The sequence below is a fragment of the Notolabrus celidotus genome, chromosome 5 (genome assembly GCF_009762535.1).
Source record: "Notolabrus celidotus isolate fNotCel1 chromosome 5, fNotCel1.pri, whole genome shotgun sequence".
NCBI lineage: Eukaryota > Metazoa > Chordata > Actinopteri > Labriformes > Labridae > Notolabrus > Notolabrus celidotus.
Genome location: NC_048276.1, coordinates 5,880,416 through 5,898,581, shown reverse-complemented (window position 1 = coordinate 5,898,581; position 18,166 = coordinate 5,880,416). Strand labels below are relative to the sequence as shown.

The following is an 18,166-nucleotide window of genomic DNA, read 5'->3' as shown; positions in this document are numbered from 1 at the left end:
GTTATCCTCAGACTCTTTCCAAACAGATCAGGTCTAGACCGTACTCTATGTTCTATTATTCACAAAGACCCAACATCAAGACAGGATAAGATCCAGTCCCATCTTACAGACAGGACTCAGTCTGATCTCATCTTAATCCACCATGAGCAGAGCACTTTGCAGCATTTAGCAAGTTACAGTGGCAAGAACAAACTTCCTTTAACAGGCAGAAACCTCCAGCAGGACCAGACTCATGTTAGACACACATCTGCTGAGACCGTGTTGAGGTTGGAAAGAGAGACAGAGGAGATGAAGAGAGAGAGATGATAATGATGAGAGGAATAGTAGTAGTTATAGCAGCTGGAGTCTGGATCATCCACAGCAGCAGGTCTATGGCAGCGACTCAGAGAAACCTACGAGACAAGGGAGCTCAGGGACTCCAGAAAGGGCTAAGACTACCACCATGTCATCAAGAAGGCAGATAAGCTTGATCCAAAAATCTAGACCTGTTCCTTTAAAATCACAATTAAATGACATTATGAACCTCATCATCTGAAGCAGACAGAATTGCTATAACACTCACATTTCCATATAAATTAGATGAATGCATTTCATCTGATATTGTATGGCACATTAAAAAACTCAAATGTCCTTTAAAGTTTCTGTTAAGACTCCAGAGAAGAAGCTTTGAGCCGCCACCTACGTTCCCATGTTGAGCCACCTGGTCAGGTTGTAGGCCACAGAGGGGCGAGCGGCTGTAGCTTCAGTCCCCGGCCTGTTCCTCCGTCCTGACAGGAGGAGAAGCATCCTGATGTGAAGAAAAACGGAGTGGATCTCAATCAGCAAAGAGACCACAGCGAGGCTCACGTAGAGACGGGAGGTCACGGCTAAACTGAAGCAGGAGATCACCTGAGGAAACAGAGGAGGGTCAAGTAGGGTAGTTAAGTTTTCTAAAGTGAGTCTAAAAGGCTCAAAATCTTAATTTTACTCTCACTCAAACAAAATCTCAAATATCTGGTGTTACTTTTATTTATCTGAAGTTTGCATAGAAGGGTCCTGAGACCTTTCTTAAAGTTGAATTAATTTTGTTAACATAATTAATGGTTAAAATCACATTCACATTCACAATCAAATTATGGGCACAGATTTGGCCTAATCGCGGTCTGGGTCTGATTCCAGCCTGTGGCCCCCTTCCTGTGTGTCAGTCCCCCACTCCCTAAAATAAAATAAAATAAAATAAAATAAAATGAAATGAAATGAAATGAGTTCTATATATATACTCTATTTAATCTATACACTTCTCTGTTATTATATTATTAAATTAAATTAAATTTGATCTCATTTTAATTGTATTCGTATTTATATCTTATTGTATTTCTTCTTTATATCAATATTTTGTCTTTCTTACACACTGTTTATAAGAGCATACTGTAATAATTAAATTCCCTCCGCCCCCATCCCCTTCCTACACTCTCCACTGTCCTCTTCTCTATCAATAAAGTTGTAAAAGCCCCAAAATATAACTTAAAAATTAAAAAAATCACACATTAGAATTAGAATCTAATAAACAAGGTTTGAAAAGAGGCAGTTCAGTAGTTGTTTAGAGTCCTGTATCACAGCTTGGATCATATTTAGTCCCTTTGGCTTATCAGAAAGACCACTAAAGTGGAGTGCCATTGGCCTAGCGGTCTAGGAACACGCCCCATATACTGAGGCTCAGTCCTTGTTGCAGCAGTCACAGGTTTGAATCCCGGCCTTGACCATTTGCTGGATGTCTTTCCCCCACTCTCTACTCCCCACATTTCCTGTCTCTCTCCAGCTTTCTTATCAAATAAAAGCAAAAATGCCGAAAATCAGCAGATTTTAATCCAGATATTTAATCCCACTCTTCTAAAGTGTTGGTGTTCAAACTCTCCAGTTGTGGTGTCATTTAGACAGAGTAAATATCTACAGGGACATTGTTTATATCACAGGAACCACAACTGCTCTTAATATGCACACAAACATATAAAAAACTACACTATGTAACAAGCAGACTTTGAACTGTGATGAAATAGCTGCGTACAAGTAAATCCTCCTCCATGATGAATGTTTGACTACCTCTCCTGTGAAATCAGCGACTTCAAAGAGCTGCACAGCTGTAAGAAAACACACCAGCCAAAGCCGGCACTAAAACGTGTCTTATACTGAACAATGCTGCAGGACAAAAGTCACACACACACACACACACACACACACACACACACACACACCTACACACACACACACACACACACACACACACACACACACACACACACACACACACACACACACACACACACACCAGGGCGATGATTGCTGACCTGCTCTAGGTGAACGAGGTCGTAACCTCTGCTGCCTGAGATTAAAGTGTCACACAGATCAAGGCTGGGAGGACAAACAGCAGTGGAGGATGACCATGCATTTTCATTCACTGACCTCGTCATTAGTGCAGCACAGAGGTGTGAGGGGAGGGATGACTCAAGAAAAACACCTTATAATGGTACAGACTCTGCATGGATACTCTGAGTTTAAATGAGTTCATAGGAAATGCATGTCTCAGATCACATTAGTGGTAGCTGTAAATGCACACTTTGGTAGAAGTTTTAATACAGCTATTGAAAAATACTGACAATCACATGTCAGGCATAAAGGTCTCCAAACCTTGATTATATTACAGTTCATCCCAGAAGGAATGGTATCTACTTCCTGTATCACTTTTTCAATTTTTGTCCATAGACTGTATAATTAACGGTAGTATCCTTGATGTCACCCGTCTGTTCCTGAAGCACTGTTTTGAAACCAATCGTTGGCAGGTGCCATATTGGAAATTCTGAACTCAACCTGACTTCATCCAAGCTAGGTGGGCCTTTAGCCTCCTTGCTAACAGCTACAGTGTTCCCACCTGTCAATCAAGTCAGCTGTGCCTCAAATTATGCAAAACTCATAATCTTGCTGATAGAGAAATGAGCTATTCAGACTACAATTGTTATTTGTACCAGGCTGTAAACATGTTTATTTCTGCTGTAAAGATAATCTTTTTTGAATGGGTGTGTATGTGGTTTCTGGTACTTCTGGAGCCAGCCTCTAGTGGACACATGAGGAACTGCAATTTTTAGCACTTCCGCATGTGTTTCAATTCTTGCAGCAGGAGGTTGCCTCTTATTTTTGTCATGAAAACTACTTAACTGGACCTTTAACCTTAGATTTTTATTTTCTTATATGTGGCTGGGATTTTAGGCAGGATGTCAACATTCTCATGGACAACTTTAAACAACATGTGTTGTTATTTTCACTTGGTTTAAGTCTATGCACTGATGCCATAGAAGTAGATAATGCTCTTATTGATCTATGGTAGATTTTTGTTTTTACATACAGTTTAAAAATGAGGTTTATTACTGTGCCATGGTGGACGAGCAGCTCCCATGACTGTTTCAGTGGCTGGTTTAATCCCACATCTAAGAAGTCATGGATAAAATAACCTGCAAGACAAAGACAACTTAAGCTTACAGAATCAGGAATCACAAAAAAATCATACGCAAACATCCTAATGTACAAACATTTTTAAGAAGTTAGCTTGTATTTAAGAGGCCACAAGAAAGAAAATTCTCATGTTTTGCCTTGTTTGATTTAAACTTGTTCAAAATCTTTATTATAGGACACGTTATGTAACATCCACATGTAACACTGTCTCAATGTTCATACTCAGCGTTTTCAAGGATATAACACCCAGAAAAATCCACAATTTCTCTGAGATAAGAGCATTTCATTTTTACACTTTCCTCCAAAGGGATCAAAGAAAACCTCCAAGGTTGTTTTAGAGTGATGAAAGAGGCTGATCAACCATTTACATGAATAAACCTAAGCTATTTATTGGAATAAAAACACACATCATGAATAAACATGGATAATCAAATAGAAATAGGCCTTTAATTAAACTTTCAATACATCATTTTGTGTCTTCAAACTACGTATTTTATTATAACTCTGATTGAGAGACCCTCAATGGTAGAAAGTATGTGTAATGTGGTTTAACTTAGGATGGAATGAATTTAAATTTGATTTAAAGAACATTTCATTTGACTTCATTTGCATGACCTGAGAGTTGTTGTTGTGAAAGCTTCACAGAGTCAAACATTAAAGACTTTATTGAGACTGATCCTGCAGAAGACAGTTTCTATGTTTCCAGAGAAATGACCAAGAGTTAATCTAGGCTAGAGGAAGTCATATATCTGTAAATTGAACTTGTGTAAGCGTGGGGATATCACCTGTTGACACAGCTACCAGGCTGTGGGAGAGCAAGGAGTGAGAGGTGATCAGGTCCTCCAACATTTGAGGTTGACGGTGCAAACTGCATGTCCAGAAAGAAAAAACATAGATCAAGAAACCACAGAATAATAAAAAAGACTGATATGTAATTGCCACCACCAGCTTTGAGTCGTGTGTGTTTACGCACCATAAAACCGCCCACGCTCCTGTCAGCGCGCTGTGAGCCAAAGACGTCCACGTGTTCCTCCACTTCCACTGTTTCTTGCATGCCGGCTCAAGTGTTGGCAGGAATCTGACTAACGTGTTCAGCAGTTTGAAAGAACACAAAGATCCCCCAACGACTAGAACTGTCGACCTCAAATCCATCTCTACTTTACCACCAAGCCCCAGCTCACTTCTGATCCCATGTGCTCCGGCGTTTGGAGCACCCTTCAGCAGAGAAAGAGAAGAAAAGGAAACCTGTCTAACTCACTATCTCTGCCCTCTTACACACACTCCTCTCCTCACCTGGACTGATAACAGGTTAAGGGGTCATGTTGACAACTTGTCATTCTTACAACAGTTCAGTCAAAAGTCTGTTCTCTTTCTCCCACATCATTATGGTTTTAAATTGTTGCATCAAACTTTGTCTCATAAAGAGAAAATGACAATGGCAATAAGAATAGAGGTCCAGCTGTGGAGGCACAGAGCAGCTGTCATAGTTATGGGACAACAGAGTAAGACAATAGGGGCAACAAGTCGTACGTGAAGTGGGACAAAAACCTGAGATCAATGCAGAAAAGACGAAAGGATCTGCATGAATCATCGGAAACAATCGTGTTCAGCCGATGTGTGGAGCTCTAACTTCCCCTCTGGGCACTGATGGACTCTGGGGAAGAAGAAATGCTGCAAAATTGCGCTTTTAGAATTAGATGAAACATGTTTAAGTGCTCTTAACTACCTGTAAACATTTGATATTTCATTATAAGCTATCAAACAAGCAAGAAAATATTCTAAAATCTGTCTGTATTGTTTTCATAAACCATGAAATTAAATTAACCACAGCACTGCCTCAGTTTCACCAATTATTGTCCAAGCACATTTTTACTGTTTTAATAATTTACATATCAGATGCCTCCAAGAAAATACTAATAATAAATAAATAAATAAATAAATAAATAAATAAATAAATAAACTATTCTCTTGACAAGAATACCTCTACTTGAATACTTGAATACCTCTACAATTCAAAGACAAAATGATAGTTGAACTTTGCTCAAGTCTGAGAGGAGCCTGAAATATTGAGTCTTCTAAAAGAAAATTAAAAACCCATCTGTTCAGCCTGGCTTGTTAGCATTTTTACAACTTCTATTAACTAATAATTTTAATGTCATTTTATATTTATTTTAAAATTCTATTGTTACATTTTTTTTTTAACTCTTCAATTTTTATCACTGAATTACTACTTTTTTATTAAAACTCAAAATCAAATTCAAAATACTTTATTTATCCCAAGGGGGCATAAAGGGACAGAGAGCAGTGCTATAAAACTGAACAGCAGCAATATGTACAATCTCACATTCACACATACTGACATACATCCCCAAATTTAAATTCAAATTAAGATTTAAAATTAAAATAAGAAGTGAGGGGAATGTGCCATGGCTGTGGTTGGTTAGAGAATAAATGAACGAGGGCAAACATGTATATATTAACAGAGAGTATAAGTAGAGTAATACTGGGTGGTAATGGGGTCGAATGAACAGTGCATACAGAATTCAAGCACAACGGGAAAAAAAGAGTGTAAAAAGCGGGTTAAAAAACAAATACTGAATGATAAGTGGATAAAGTGGTCACAGTGAATGTAGAACAGAAATACATGGTAAATAAAAATATAACAGCTGTATGAGGTAACTTATACCTGAATGAATGAATATCTTTTTGTTATTGCTATTTTTTTGTGCTTTTATTCATCTTAGACTTTTATATTTACCTTTTTTATTGTCTTAACTATTTATGTTTTATCTTTTCTTTATTTATGTCTCTTTGTTGTTTATTCATATACATTGTATTGCAATTGGTGTGCATAAGTCTCTACCTCTACTTAGATTTATATCATTTTTTAATCACTTTGAATTTTATTTTAATTGTATGAAAGGTGCTCTTTAAAGGCCCTGTGAGGAGTTTTGAACTGGCTGAGAAACAGACTGAAAATGATACAGATGCCTCTTTATGACCTTCAATAGCAAACAAGTCCATCAGCAGCAACACTGACACCTTCTCTGTTGTCATTTTTAATGCCTGAAACCACCCTGAGGGGGTAGGTGTCAGACCAGGTGATGGACATCTCGCTTCAGAAACAGCCTTTATTTGACTGTTTTCATGGAAAATAATCACATTGCCTGATGAAGTTGACTGTTGAAGACAACAGGATGAGGCTTTTGTTGAAAACACTACTTTTGCATGTATAGGACAAGAGATAAGAGGTATCGCTTTGTCCACAAGGGGCGCCAGAATCGATTCAAAACAAAAGTTCCTCACAGCAGCTTTAAACAAAGCTTGATTGATTGAAGTGTTTATGTTTTTCTGTTACTTTACAGCCCTATACTGATTCACCACCAAATTTTAAGTGGCATCCTAATGCCAGGTTAGATTTAGTTAGTGTGTTTTTGATCACCTGCCTCACTTTGGTAAACTCAGAATCTTAGAAATAGATATAAATTAATGACAAAATATTAATAATTAAAAAAATGTGTATTTAATCCTGAGTTATAGCCTTCATGTTAATGGTGAATTATCATCATAATCATTTGTACATAGTGGTGTATTGTGAGGACTCCCTCTCAGCTGTCTGTCAGTACTGTCAGGTGTTTTGTAATTCACTCACTTCATTAAAGTGTCTGATTTTAGATCCACTTTAAATCCTTGAAACTTGAAACGGTGTGTGTGAATGAAAGTACTACCTCCGGTTTTGTAAGAGGTGCTTTTGTCACCGGTCCATTCAGGGTCGGCGGCTGCTGCCTCGTCAGCCCTTTTCCCCACACAGCCGCTGGGACACACAAAAGACCGGGGTCGCTTTTCTCTGGGACAATAACGGGCTGAACACAACCAGTGACATCACAGAGACCTCTCTCTCTTACCGGAGTCCCAGAGTCACTTTTTTGGGTTGATTTTCTCTCTTCTCATCAGCCCTCCTGAATCGTCCACTTTTCTAAGTCTGCCAGAGTCGAGGGATGAGGGATGAGGGTTGGGGATGGACAGGTTGCCTTGGGAACCAACTCTAGGCCCATCATTGAGCTGATGAGCAAAGGCAGAGGTCACGAGGAGACGTCACCCCGCAGAGCATCCGACTAACTTTTCATGTTTCTGGAGGATTTTTGTGTTTCTTTGTTTTGTTGAAACTGTATCACAGACATGTCTCGGACCACACAACGTGAGTAACCTGATGTGTTTTCTTACTTAACAGACCAGCTTGATGCTTAGAAGCAGCCAAGGCATATTTTATACATCAGTCTCTGAGTATCACAACACTTAAGCTTTAAATGATTGAAATGAAAATGTACAAAAACAAATTATAAAACAAATGTAAAGAAATGAAAAACGTGAGATTGTTTCACTCTCTTCAATTTAAATGCAATGTTTGCGCATGCTCACCTGTGCTGTGTACTCGTGCGTGTGCGTGTGCATGTGCGTCTGTACAGTGCAGGAGCTTCCGGACCCTGAACCGCAGGACTCTGAGGAGGTGACAGCAATGGTGTGTCTGGAGTCAGACCTGCAGGATGGACAGTAAGAAAGGGAACGGGAAGGGGGTATTCTTCACAACATGGCAACCAGTGTTGTCTGTTTTAATTGTATTTATAACAACCAATCAACAAGTGGCAAACATGTCACCAAGCAACTCTTTCTAATTTCTTACCCCTGATGTTTAAAGCTCATGAACTAACATAGAGGAGACTCTACAGCCCTGCTAAAGGGATCATAGTGAGAATGCTAGGATAATAATAAACTGGTGAAAGAAGTATAAAAACATATTCAAGATCCAGATCTGTTCATGTAGTTTGATTAAAGGTTAACCTGTTGGATGTGTGAACCTTATAGCAGTGAGAAACCCTCTCGACGCATGCTTAGACGTATGCTGTGTTTTGGTTTTCTTGATTTGTGGAGGCTCTGGACGAGAAGTTCCCTCAGTGAGGAACAGTGGTGGACAAAGGACACGTCTTCTTTACTGAAGTCAAAGTATAGACCCTCCTGGTCAAACATTACTCCAATACAAGTGAAAGTTGTTCAGTCAGATTATGACTTGAATTAAAGTCCTGGAGTACTTGCTTTTAAAAATACTGAAGTATTCAAAGTACTTTTTAAAATATCTCTAGACGTATTTTCACAAAGCATGAGGTCAGTCAAGAATGCATGGGTGTACATTCTGCTCCGTTCTGTAGTAACAAGTGAACACAACAAGATCTTAGATGTTTATTCTCTACTTTCAGAATAACCTAAAACATCATGCAGCACATATACAATTAAAAAGGGCGTAAAGCTTATTGCATTATCCTTGTGCATATGTGTGTGTGTGTGTGTGTGTGTGTGTGTGTGTCTTCACTTCAGGATGTTGGAGGTGGAGGTGGGACATCACAGTGTTCTGTTGACACGCAGCGAGGGCAAATACAGTGCCATTGGTAACCAGTGTACACACTATGGTGCTCCACTCAGCAAAGGTAAAGAGACGTCACAGTGTTTCTTATCCTCAGATATTCAATCATATATTCTTTAATGACATTAGCACAGATTATATTAACGTTTCTTTATATGTGTGTGTGTTTAGGGTTTATTTCAGGACACACAGTGCGCTGCCCGTGGCATGGTGCTTGTTTCAATGTCCACACAGGAGACTTGGAGGAGTTCCCTGGCATGGACTGTTTACCCTGCCACAAGGTTAAAACCCAGAACATAGACAGACAGACGGACAGATGCACTAACACTAGTTTTTTGCTTCAATTTTAATATACATATATATATTTTTTTCTCTTTTCAAGGTTGAAATTCAAAACAGCAAAGTATACGTGTCTATAAACAAGAAGGTAAGACGTTTTTTTATTTGATAAGGGTCTCCTCTTGTATAAGAATTGTTACTCTGCTCACAGTGGAGACAGAAATATTTGAATGGACTTGTTAGGGACAGTTTCCACTCTGTCTAATGCTAATATAGGTTTTTGAAGTTAGTTTTGAATGAAGAAATGTATCAAGATCATAGACTGTAAAAAATAGGGACGTAGTATCCGTGACGTCACCCATCTGTTTCTGAAGAGCTGTTTTGAGACCAATCGGCAGCAGCAGCCATATTGCTGCTGTCGAGCCAGTGTGACGTAAAGAGGCGGGCTTTGAGCCTCCTAGCCAACAGCTGCAGTGTTCCTGCAGGCAGCTGTGCCTCTCATTGGAAGACTAGTAATCTCAATATCTTCTAAATTGCCGAATTAGATAAAAATTCACGCCCCTCACAGTGAGAGGACATCGAGAAATGAGTTATTCAGACTCCACTCATCTTTTGTACCAGGCTGTAAACATGTTTATTAATGCTGCAAAGATCGTCTTTTTCCCATTCATGTGTATGTGACTTCCGGTACTTCCGGAGCCAGCCTCAAGCGGATCCTCGATGAACTGCAGCTTTTAACACTTCTGCATTGACTCATATTTTTAGACCAGAGGTTGCCGCTTGATCAAGATGCATCGACTCTTGCACAGAAAAAAAATCTGGTACAGATAAATTCCTTCAAAAACCCCTGAGAGGAACAACATCAGTGAATATTGGATGTGTCGTGTCGATGTTTGCAGTTGCTGTTTAAGATATTATGCCAATCCTCTTTGTGGATACTGGATCCATCACATTGTCCAGTGCTTATTTCATAACCTCCACAGTCAGGGTGTGTACTTCCCTCCAAAACTGTTTCAAATATCTGCATGAATAAAATATATGAATAATGGTACCTCAAAAACTGCATCCTAAAGTCATCATTGGTTTGGTGGTTTATATAGAGAGCAGCATAATGAGTTGTACTGTTACTGTAGATTTAAAAGCAACCAAGTGGTACAAACATAAACAAACAGAATTAATTAATGTCAAATAACAAAAAATAGAGCATTAAATAACTTATTTTACAATCAACCTTAAGTCAAAAGTATGCTTCGTTTAGGATATGTGCAGCTGTATCATTAAACCTCTATTACTTATACTTTTGACCATCTTCAGACGTAACAAGGGCAGATCTTCCTTTTGATTGTTCTAATGATGGTGTGTTTTATTCCTGATTCAGACACTTGGACAGGAGAAAAGAATAAAGAATATGGGAGGTGCAGTGCCAGGAGCAACTCGCACCATTCTGCTGCTTGGAGGAGGTGGGTGTGAGCCACTGCTTTGTATATGTACTGTATATACTTGTGTCTTAAAGCTGTATTGAGACAGGATCCCAGTGTGTCAGTGTATCAGTTCCCCTGGCAGTCTAAGCCTAAAGCAGCATAACTAAGACCTGGTCCAAGCCTGATCCAGCTCTAACTATAAGCTTTAGCAAAAAGGAAAGTCTGAAGCCTACTCTTAAAAGTAGAGAGGGTGTCTGCCTCCTCGACCCTGACTGGTAGATGATTCTACCTCCCATACTACTTTTAGAGACTTAGGTACGATGAGCAGGCCTGCATGTTGGGAGCATAGTGTTCTAGAGGGGTAATAGGGCACTATGAGCTCTTTAAGATATGAAGGTGTGCTCTCTTTTCCTAGTTCTGGTCAGAGACTGGGAGTGAACATTTAAAATTGATATACTGTCCTTCAGTAGTTTGTGTTTTCTTTGTGATTGTGTGTTAACTCTCTGTTCTCACAGGAGCTGCGTCACTGATCTGTGCTGAAACTTTGCGACAAGAGAAGTTTGGTGGCAGAATCATCATGGCTACCAGAGATGAACTGCTGCCCTACGACAAAACCAGACTCAGCAAGGTCATAATGATGATATGTTTTATTTATAGGTGCCTTTTAAAACACTCGAGGTCACCTTATAAAGCAGGGTTTTAAAGAAACAACATTTTAAAAGATAGACTGATAAATTGAACAGGACAAGATACAGTGATCAGTGTGAATATGCCAGTTTTAAATAAGATGTGTTTTAAGTCGGGGTTTGAAAATGGAAAGAGAGTTGATTTAGTGGATGTCTGGTGGGAGGGAGTTCCAGAGGCCGTGGGCAGACTGGCTTTAGGCTCTAGGGCGGGTGGTGTAGTGAGGTGAAAGGTCAACCAAAACTGTCTTTATAACATGAACAAACACTCAAACCCTGCATCCATCTTTCAGGTGATGAACGTGGAGAGTGACAGTATTCTCCTGAGGAGGATGGAGTTCTTCCACAAGTACGACATCGAGGTGTGGCTCAGGAAAGAAGTGAGTTATTGTCTTATCTTCAGTCTTGTATGGATAAATGTGGATTTTAAATTTGACTTTTTTATGTGTAGGGTTGACTTCATGGTGATTTATTCTGTTTGTATTTCAGGCGATGTCAGTGGACACGGAGAAGAAGATGGTCACATTTCAGGATGGTTCAGTCCAGAGCTACGACCAGCTCCTCATCTCAACAGGCTGCAGGTATTATTTTATGAATCCAGTATTTGTTTGAGGTTGTAATGTAGGAAACTGACACTCCAAAGGTGTGTGCTCTCCTAATTAGTTAAATAAGCTACCATGTGGCATCTAATTTCCCTCAACACCCAAGCATGAAAAAAGATGGACAGCAAGATCCAACACATCACTGGGGTTATCAAGTGGGCTCCTCCCTCCACCTGTGTTTTGTTAAGTTAGGCCCACAGCACCTCAGAGAGGCTCCTTGAACTACCCCTTAACCCACCTCCAACTCCATTTCCATAAAGGAGAAGAGGAGAGAAGAGGGAGAAAACAGAGAGAATAGTATGTAAAGAGATGCTAGACAGAGGACAGGAAGGCAAAGGTACCAGGCCACCCAAGGCCTAAGGTTGATGATTGATTTTGTAGTCTCGTCATCTGATCTGATGTCTTGGATGCTCGGGTGAAGAGAGGATCAGATCTGTAGACTGATCACCACCTGGTGGTGAGTCAGATCAGATGAGGGGTAAAGATGCAGGACAGACCTGGTAAACCCAAACGTGTTGTACAGGTGAACTGGTGGGGACTCCTGTCTTCAATTCCCACCTTCAGGATTTCATCCTGAGAGAGGTTGGGGACATGGAATCTGAATCCACCACGTTCAAAGTCTCTATGGTGGAAGTGGCTGTTCGAGGCTGGAGCTGAAGGCCTTTGGTGCCTGTCCTGCAATAACCATAGGACCTGCTAAACCGGGGTGTGGGATGAGTTCAGGGAGGCTGTGGAGAAGGACTTTTGGTTTGCCTCAAGGAAGTTCTGGCAAACCATCAGGTGGCTCGGAAGGGTAAAGCTGTTCTCAGCAGTGGGGGAGAACTGCTGACCCAGACTGGGGATATCATCATGTGGTGGTTGGAAGCCTCATCTGTACCCTCGGCAGAGGTCACTGAAGTCGTTAAAAAGCTCCAGGTATGAGATTCACCCTGAGAGGCTGAAAGCTCTGGATACTGTTGGGCTGTTTTGGCTGACACCTCTCTTCAGTGTCATGTGGAGGTCTGGGACGGATGCCCCCTGGAAGCCTGCCAGGTGGATGTACCATGTGCCTCCAACTGGGCAAAGGCAGGGGAAAATGAAAGGGATCAAGGTCTAGGTTGACTTGCTTAGACAACTGCCTCCACGACCCGCCTCCAGATAAGCAGATGATAACAGATGGATGGATATTTTGACTGAAGGCACAGAGACGACAGAAAGATGTGACAGCTCCAGCTTTACTTTGAATTCACTGAAGCGGTCATTGTTCTGTATTTCAGAGCTAAAGCTCTGGACCTGCCCGGGATGAAGCTTGGCAACGTCAAGATGTTGGAGACACCAGAGGATGCTCGGCAAATCCACGCAGTCTGTCTGGGCTGCAACGTTGTCCTTGTAGGAACCTCATTTGTCGGTACTGTTGATTCAAATCTGCCAGAGTATATGACATTAAATACAAACAGACTGGATTGAATAATACTTTATAACAGCATCAGACTCGCTTCACTAACATGTCTGTCTTCTCAGGGATGGAAATCGCTTCTTATTTGATAGACAAAGCCTCCAGTATCACCGTGATCGGCAGCAGTGAGATGCCGTACCAGAACACGCTGGGAAGGGAGATTGGAAAAGTCACCATGTCGGTGAGAAGGAGAGAAAAAGAGAGCTGTGTCGTGTCTTCACATTACCTTTTATTAAAGTTCAGTATCCCGTAGTTTAAATTCTGTTGGTCCTGCAGATGCTGTCGGAGAAAAGTGTGAAGTTCTACATGAACGATAACGTGACAGAGGTCAGAGGTGCTGATGGAAAGGTACGCTGGGAAATGACACATTGTGTTGTTTGATGGGTCCAAATTCAGACTGAAGGAGAGTTAGTTTCTCATGACTAAGATGTTTTTCATTAGTTCAATAAGAGGGTGACGTTATTTTATGAAGAGTTGACAAAATACTTTACATAATGCTGTTATTCCTCTGATTACTTACAATATTAATTTGTCGGCTGTGCCCAGCTAACATGTGCAGATAACATTATGACAAACCCTTTAATGTCAAATCAAGGAATATGTTAAGTTCAACCCAACCGCTGTTCATTTATAAGTCCTCCATAAAAGTCACTACTGAGAAAATACATTTTAAACTCTCTATCATGATAAAATAGAAATAAAATATAGTAATAAATCATAATAATAACATATTAATAATAATAATAATAATAATAATAATAATAATAATAATAATGATATTGATTATAATAGTAATAATTATGAGATTAATTATAACAAAAATAAAAAAATATGAATACAAATAAAATGAAAAATACTAAGATGATGATAATAATGATAATAATGATGATAATAATAAATATATATTTTATGTATATAGCACCTTTAAAAATGTTGACAAAATGCTTTGATAAACAAAGCATGGCAGAATTCAGGAGAATGACAGAAAAAATGTAATCAGACGGAGAGAAGTGTAGAAAATTCTAACAATGCAAAAAGGAGATACAATGCAAAATGTGAACAAGAATAGTGATGAAACAGTAGACCAATAAATCATAAAAAAGCATTAAAGGACAATAAAAAGGTTTTAAGAAGAAGACAACATCACATCAGAGTAAATAGAAAATGATAGATTAAGAAAATTAGTATGATAAATGAAAAAGGAAATAATAAAACAGTTAATAAGTAAATAAATACATTCTAATTATTATCTTGAATCCTGAAAAACCATTTCTTTGATATCTAACTATGAGACAGCTGACTTTTTTATTAGGTAGTTTAACCCGAGAATGTAAGAAAGCAAACTGTGCTCATTTGAGAGAAGAAGATTTACATGTGAAGGCAAGATAACTTGTAAAATAATTTCTTCCTGTTCTTTGTTGTCCGTCTTTTTCCTCTAGGTGAAGGAAGTTTTGCTAAAAAGTGGGAAAGTTATTCCAGCCGATGTTTTGATTGTTGGCATTGGTAAGTGCAATGAAGATATATTATGGGATGGCACATTTATGAAAAGCTCAGGTAAAAAAGCTTTATCAATTTCTCTCTATTCATTACTCTCAAGTGTTCATCTTATTCAATTATCAGTGAACTCCTATACACTCAGTGATATAATGACATTTGGAAAATGTTACACAGATTTGTGAGTATTTATTGGATCATCATTGGAAGTGAAGATTATAATTATTCTGTTTCATGTTCATATTTTATATCTATCCTGAGATCCACATTGTACGTCAGCTTGTTGCTTGCTGTGGCTTCAAACCACTCATCTCCTCTTCCCTCTTTTCCTCCCACCAGGAATCAAACCGAACTCAGAATTTCTGCAGGGCAGCAAAATACAGATGGACTCCAAAAACTTTGTGATAGTCGACAAGGTCAGCTCATAACCCGCCCTCAGATCTTATTCTGTGCTTTTATTCACAACACATTACATCCTCTCTTATCTTGAAGCTCTTGTTTGATGATTTTTACTTTGTCACACCAGCTTGCTGTGTGAAATTAATGATGATTTTAAAAGTTATGATTACTCAAACCATCTTTTTTCTGATTGTTCTACTAATCTTTTAATTGTCTTCTGATGAGCCCCAGAAATGTAAGAAAAAAATGCACTTGTAGCTCTACCTTTAACCTTCAACCACTGCAGCATGGTAGAATTAGGATTTTGTGCAGTTTAATAGGACAGAGGTGATTTTAATCTAAATCTTCTCCTCATGCAGTTCATGCACACCAGCGCCCCTGATGTGTACTGTGGGGGCGACCTGTCCAGCTTCCCCTTGAAGATGGCCAAAAACCGAATGATCAACATCGGACACTGGCAGATGGCACAAGCACATGGTACAATATAAATAAAGTCACTATATCTAAGGTTGATTTCACTGACTTTTAACTACTGGAGGTTTTACGACGCTTTCAATTTAACATCATGTGTTTTGTTCTCAGGGAGAATAGCAGCTCTGAACATGATGGATAAACACACTGAACTCAGATCAGTTCCTTTCTACTGGACCGTCCTACTTGGTAAAACCATCCGATATGCAGGTGGGCTCCCACACGTGCACATGAAGGATATCAGATGGAGGAATATTGTTCATATTAATGACACATGTTGTATCCTATGTGTGCAGGCTATGGGGAGGGATACACTGAGATTGTCATGAAAGGAAAGTTTGAGGACAGGAAGTTTCTGGCGCTGTACATCAAGTAAGTCCATAAAGCAGCTGCTGATTTGAAGAAGAAAAAAATGCAACGATATACCTCTTGATCCAAACATGTTTGTTTTGAACTCGTCTCTCTTTGTAGAGATGACGAGGTCGTAGCTGCAGCGAGTCTGAACTACGACCCCGCTGTGTCTGCAGTGGCTGAGAGGCTGGTGGCAGGAAAAATCATCACGAAGAGAGAGGCTGAGTATGTGAAGTCTATCTTTCATTTCACTTCTTGATTACTATCAAACAGTGACCCAGAGCAACAAGTCTGGGGTCAGACTGATCACTTACTCTTGACAGAAATAGTAATGTAACGTTTGTAAATCAAACATACACACACAGCACTTTGCCAAGTGTCAGAGATATTCTTCATAGTGTCTTTTTTAGTTGGACATAGTACATGACCTCTCTCATTCAGTGTCCATATACAGGTGGCAATGGTTCTTTCCATTTTTGGGACGTATTAAAGATAGATTCCTAAAAACTGTTCAGTTTTGGACAGGTCCCAAACATGTGTATCAGAATGGTAGGTTGTTGAAGACATCTGTCACATGTGGGATCAAGATCTGTCTTAATCTTGAGGTGCATCAAGAGCTCCGGGGTCTTTTAGCCCCGAGAACTACTTTCCCCAAGACTAAAAGGTTCCTGTGCCCCCATTGTTGTCTGCGTTTCAACCGCTGGCTGAAGTCACAGGTAGATTGTGCAAATCAGGCCAGTGACGTATGGAGGAAAAAAAATAAACTTGTATGCATTCCCAGGAACGCCTTCTGTGTTTCAACAACTCCACAAACACTGTTACGTTCAGCTGAAGGTCTCCAGTTTACAGGGTCACTTTTAAAACCGTAACACCGCAAGAGACGAATTTGCGGTGGGTTTAGAGAAGACTTCTGTTACAAGCTGCTAAATCAAGAGAATCACAGCTTCTTCTTTTGAAAAGTACACACACATACAAAAAAGATAGAACAAATAAAAACTAATGAAAGAAAGAGAAATCAAGTGAATCACAGATGTGTGTGATGTTATTGTGGACAGCGGGCGGAATAAAATCACTGCAGGTTAATCTACCAATCAGACACGTTCAGCATTGCAGGCCCCGCCCCCCGAAAGTCCCGGGACTTTAGAAAAGTACTGCTCCCCAAGCAGGGGCTTTTCAGGGGGAAGATTATCTACCCCTGAACTAAATTTAGACCCTGGTTCCTCAGGTCGAAACACACGTAGTTCAAGGATAAAGTCCCTAGTTCCAGGGCGCCAAAGTCTTGCTTAAGTCCAGTGCAGACGGTGACTAGGATTGACTTTAAGTGGAGTTTGCTAAACCTGTTTTACCAGATGATTTGTACGATGGCATTGTCAATCAGTTGAGCACTACTAATCACCAACCAGAGAAATATTCATTTTTATATCATGTAACAAACTGAAGTGCAGTGATAACATCCTTTTCCTCCTGTGACAGATCAGATGACCTGAGCTGGCTGCAGTTGTCCTGATCTAAACGTCCCTCCATTTATCCTCAACACCTCATCCGTACAATGTGGACGTGCAGTCCAAATCTGTCTCTCCAACACCGCTGCCTTCCCAGAGGACGAAGAGTCTAAAGACCTGGAATACAAGCTCTGAAAAAGAAGAAGGGATAGACTTTAGTTATGGCTCATATATGATGTTCATATCTCCAGTGTTGAACTACCCGATCTAAACTGTACGCCATGGAGTCAGTGTTCATGTGAGGGAGACTCCACCATGCAAACAACAGATACCTCAGATGGATGCAGCTTTTTGGACTTCTTTTTATATCTATTTTTTATTCTTTTACTCGATTTTATTTTATTTTTATGGCTTCATGTCTCCAGGAGTATTTCAGTAACACTCCGGAGTCATCGCACTGAAGATGCCTCGGTATGTTTTCTGCTGTTTTTGGACGAGGCTGTTGGAAAAACACAAGTGACCTCAATGCCCACCGTGGTCCTGTACGTGGTCCGGTCGGTGAGTCGGAGGGGGGATTAAGGGAACAGAGGGGGAGTGGTCCTCTCTTTGAAGCAGAGATGCTGAAATAGGCAATGATAACAAAACGCACCAATGGGGAACAATAAGCGTTCGACAAACAGCACACAAAGG

The 18,166-nt window shown here is 39.9% G+C and overlaps 2 protein-coding genes across 6 annotated transcripts in view; one reads left to right on the top strand and one right to left on the bottom strand.

Annotated features, from left to right (window-relative positions):
• LOC117812373 (TLC domain-containing protein 2-like) overlaps positions 1–7,985 on the bottom strand; it is an 8,495-nt gene extending 510 nt beyond the window's left edge. Inside the window, exons 1-7 of one of the 5 annotated variants that reach the window (XM_034683082.1) lie at positions 7,389–7,526; positions 7,212–7,297; positions 5,032–5,154; positions 4,457–4,698; positions 4,269–4,351; positions 3,400–3,482; positions 683–888 (exon numbers count right to left, since the gene is read on the bottom strand). In XM_034683082.1, coding sequence (XP_034538973.1) covers positions 683–888; positions 3,400–3,482; positions 4,269–4,351; positions 4,457–4,635 — 551 coding nt within the window. In that variant the 5' untranslated portion in view covers positions 4,636–4,698; positions 5,032–5,154; positions 7,212–7,297; positions 7,389–7,526. Of the gene's footprint in view, positions 1–682; positions 889–3,399; positions 3,483–4,268; positions 4,352–4,456; positions 4,699–5,031; positions 5,155–7,135; positions 7,160–7,211; positions 7,298–7,388; positions 7,527–7,902 lie in introns of those variants that run through there. The other 4 variants (XM_034683080.1, XM_034683078.1, XM_034683081.1 and 1 more) reach the window with 4 other exon arrangements.
• On the top strand, positions 7,571–18,166 carry LOC117812375 (apoptosis-inducing factor 3). Its single transcript, XM_034683085.1, has 19 exons — positions 7,571–7,681; positions 7,950–8,034; positions 8,854–8,963; positions 9,071–9,180; positions 9,282–9,326; positions 10,557–10,638; positions 11,115–11,227; positions 11,576–11,662; positions 11,772–11,863; positions 13,141–13,271; positions 13,385–13,500; positions 13,596–13,667; positions 14,759–14,822; positions 15,153–15,229; positions 15,572–15,689; positions 15,795–15,893; positions 15,980–16,055; positions 16,155–16,259; positions 17,508–18,166. The coding sequence occupies exons 1-19, from the start codon at positions 7,663–7,665 to the stop codon at positions 17,539–17,541; spliced, it is 1,635 nt and encodes a 544-aa protein (XP_034538976.1). The 5' UTR covers positions 7,571–7,662; the 3' UTR covers positions 17,542–18,166.

Excerpts from the sequence above, each read along its gene's own strand:
- LOC117812375 (XM_034683085.1), top strand. Across the intron at positions 13,501-13,595 it reads TTGGAAAAGTCACCATGTCG|ATGCTGTCGGAGAAAAGTGT; the intron begins GTGAGAAGGAGA and ends TTGGTCCTGCAG. Across the intron at positions 13,668-14,758 it reads TCAGAGGTGCTGATGGAAAG|GTGAAGGAAGTTTTGCTAAA; the intron begins GTACGCTGGGAA and ends TTTTTCCTCTAG.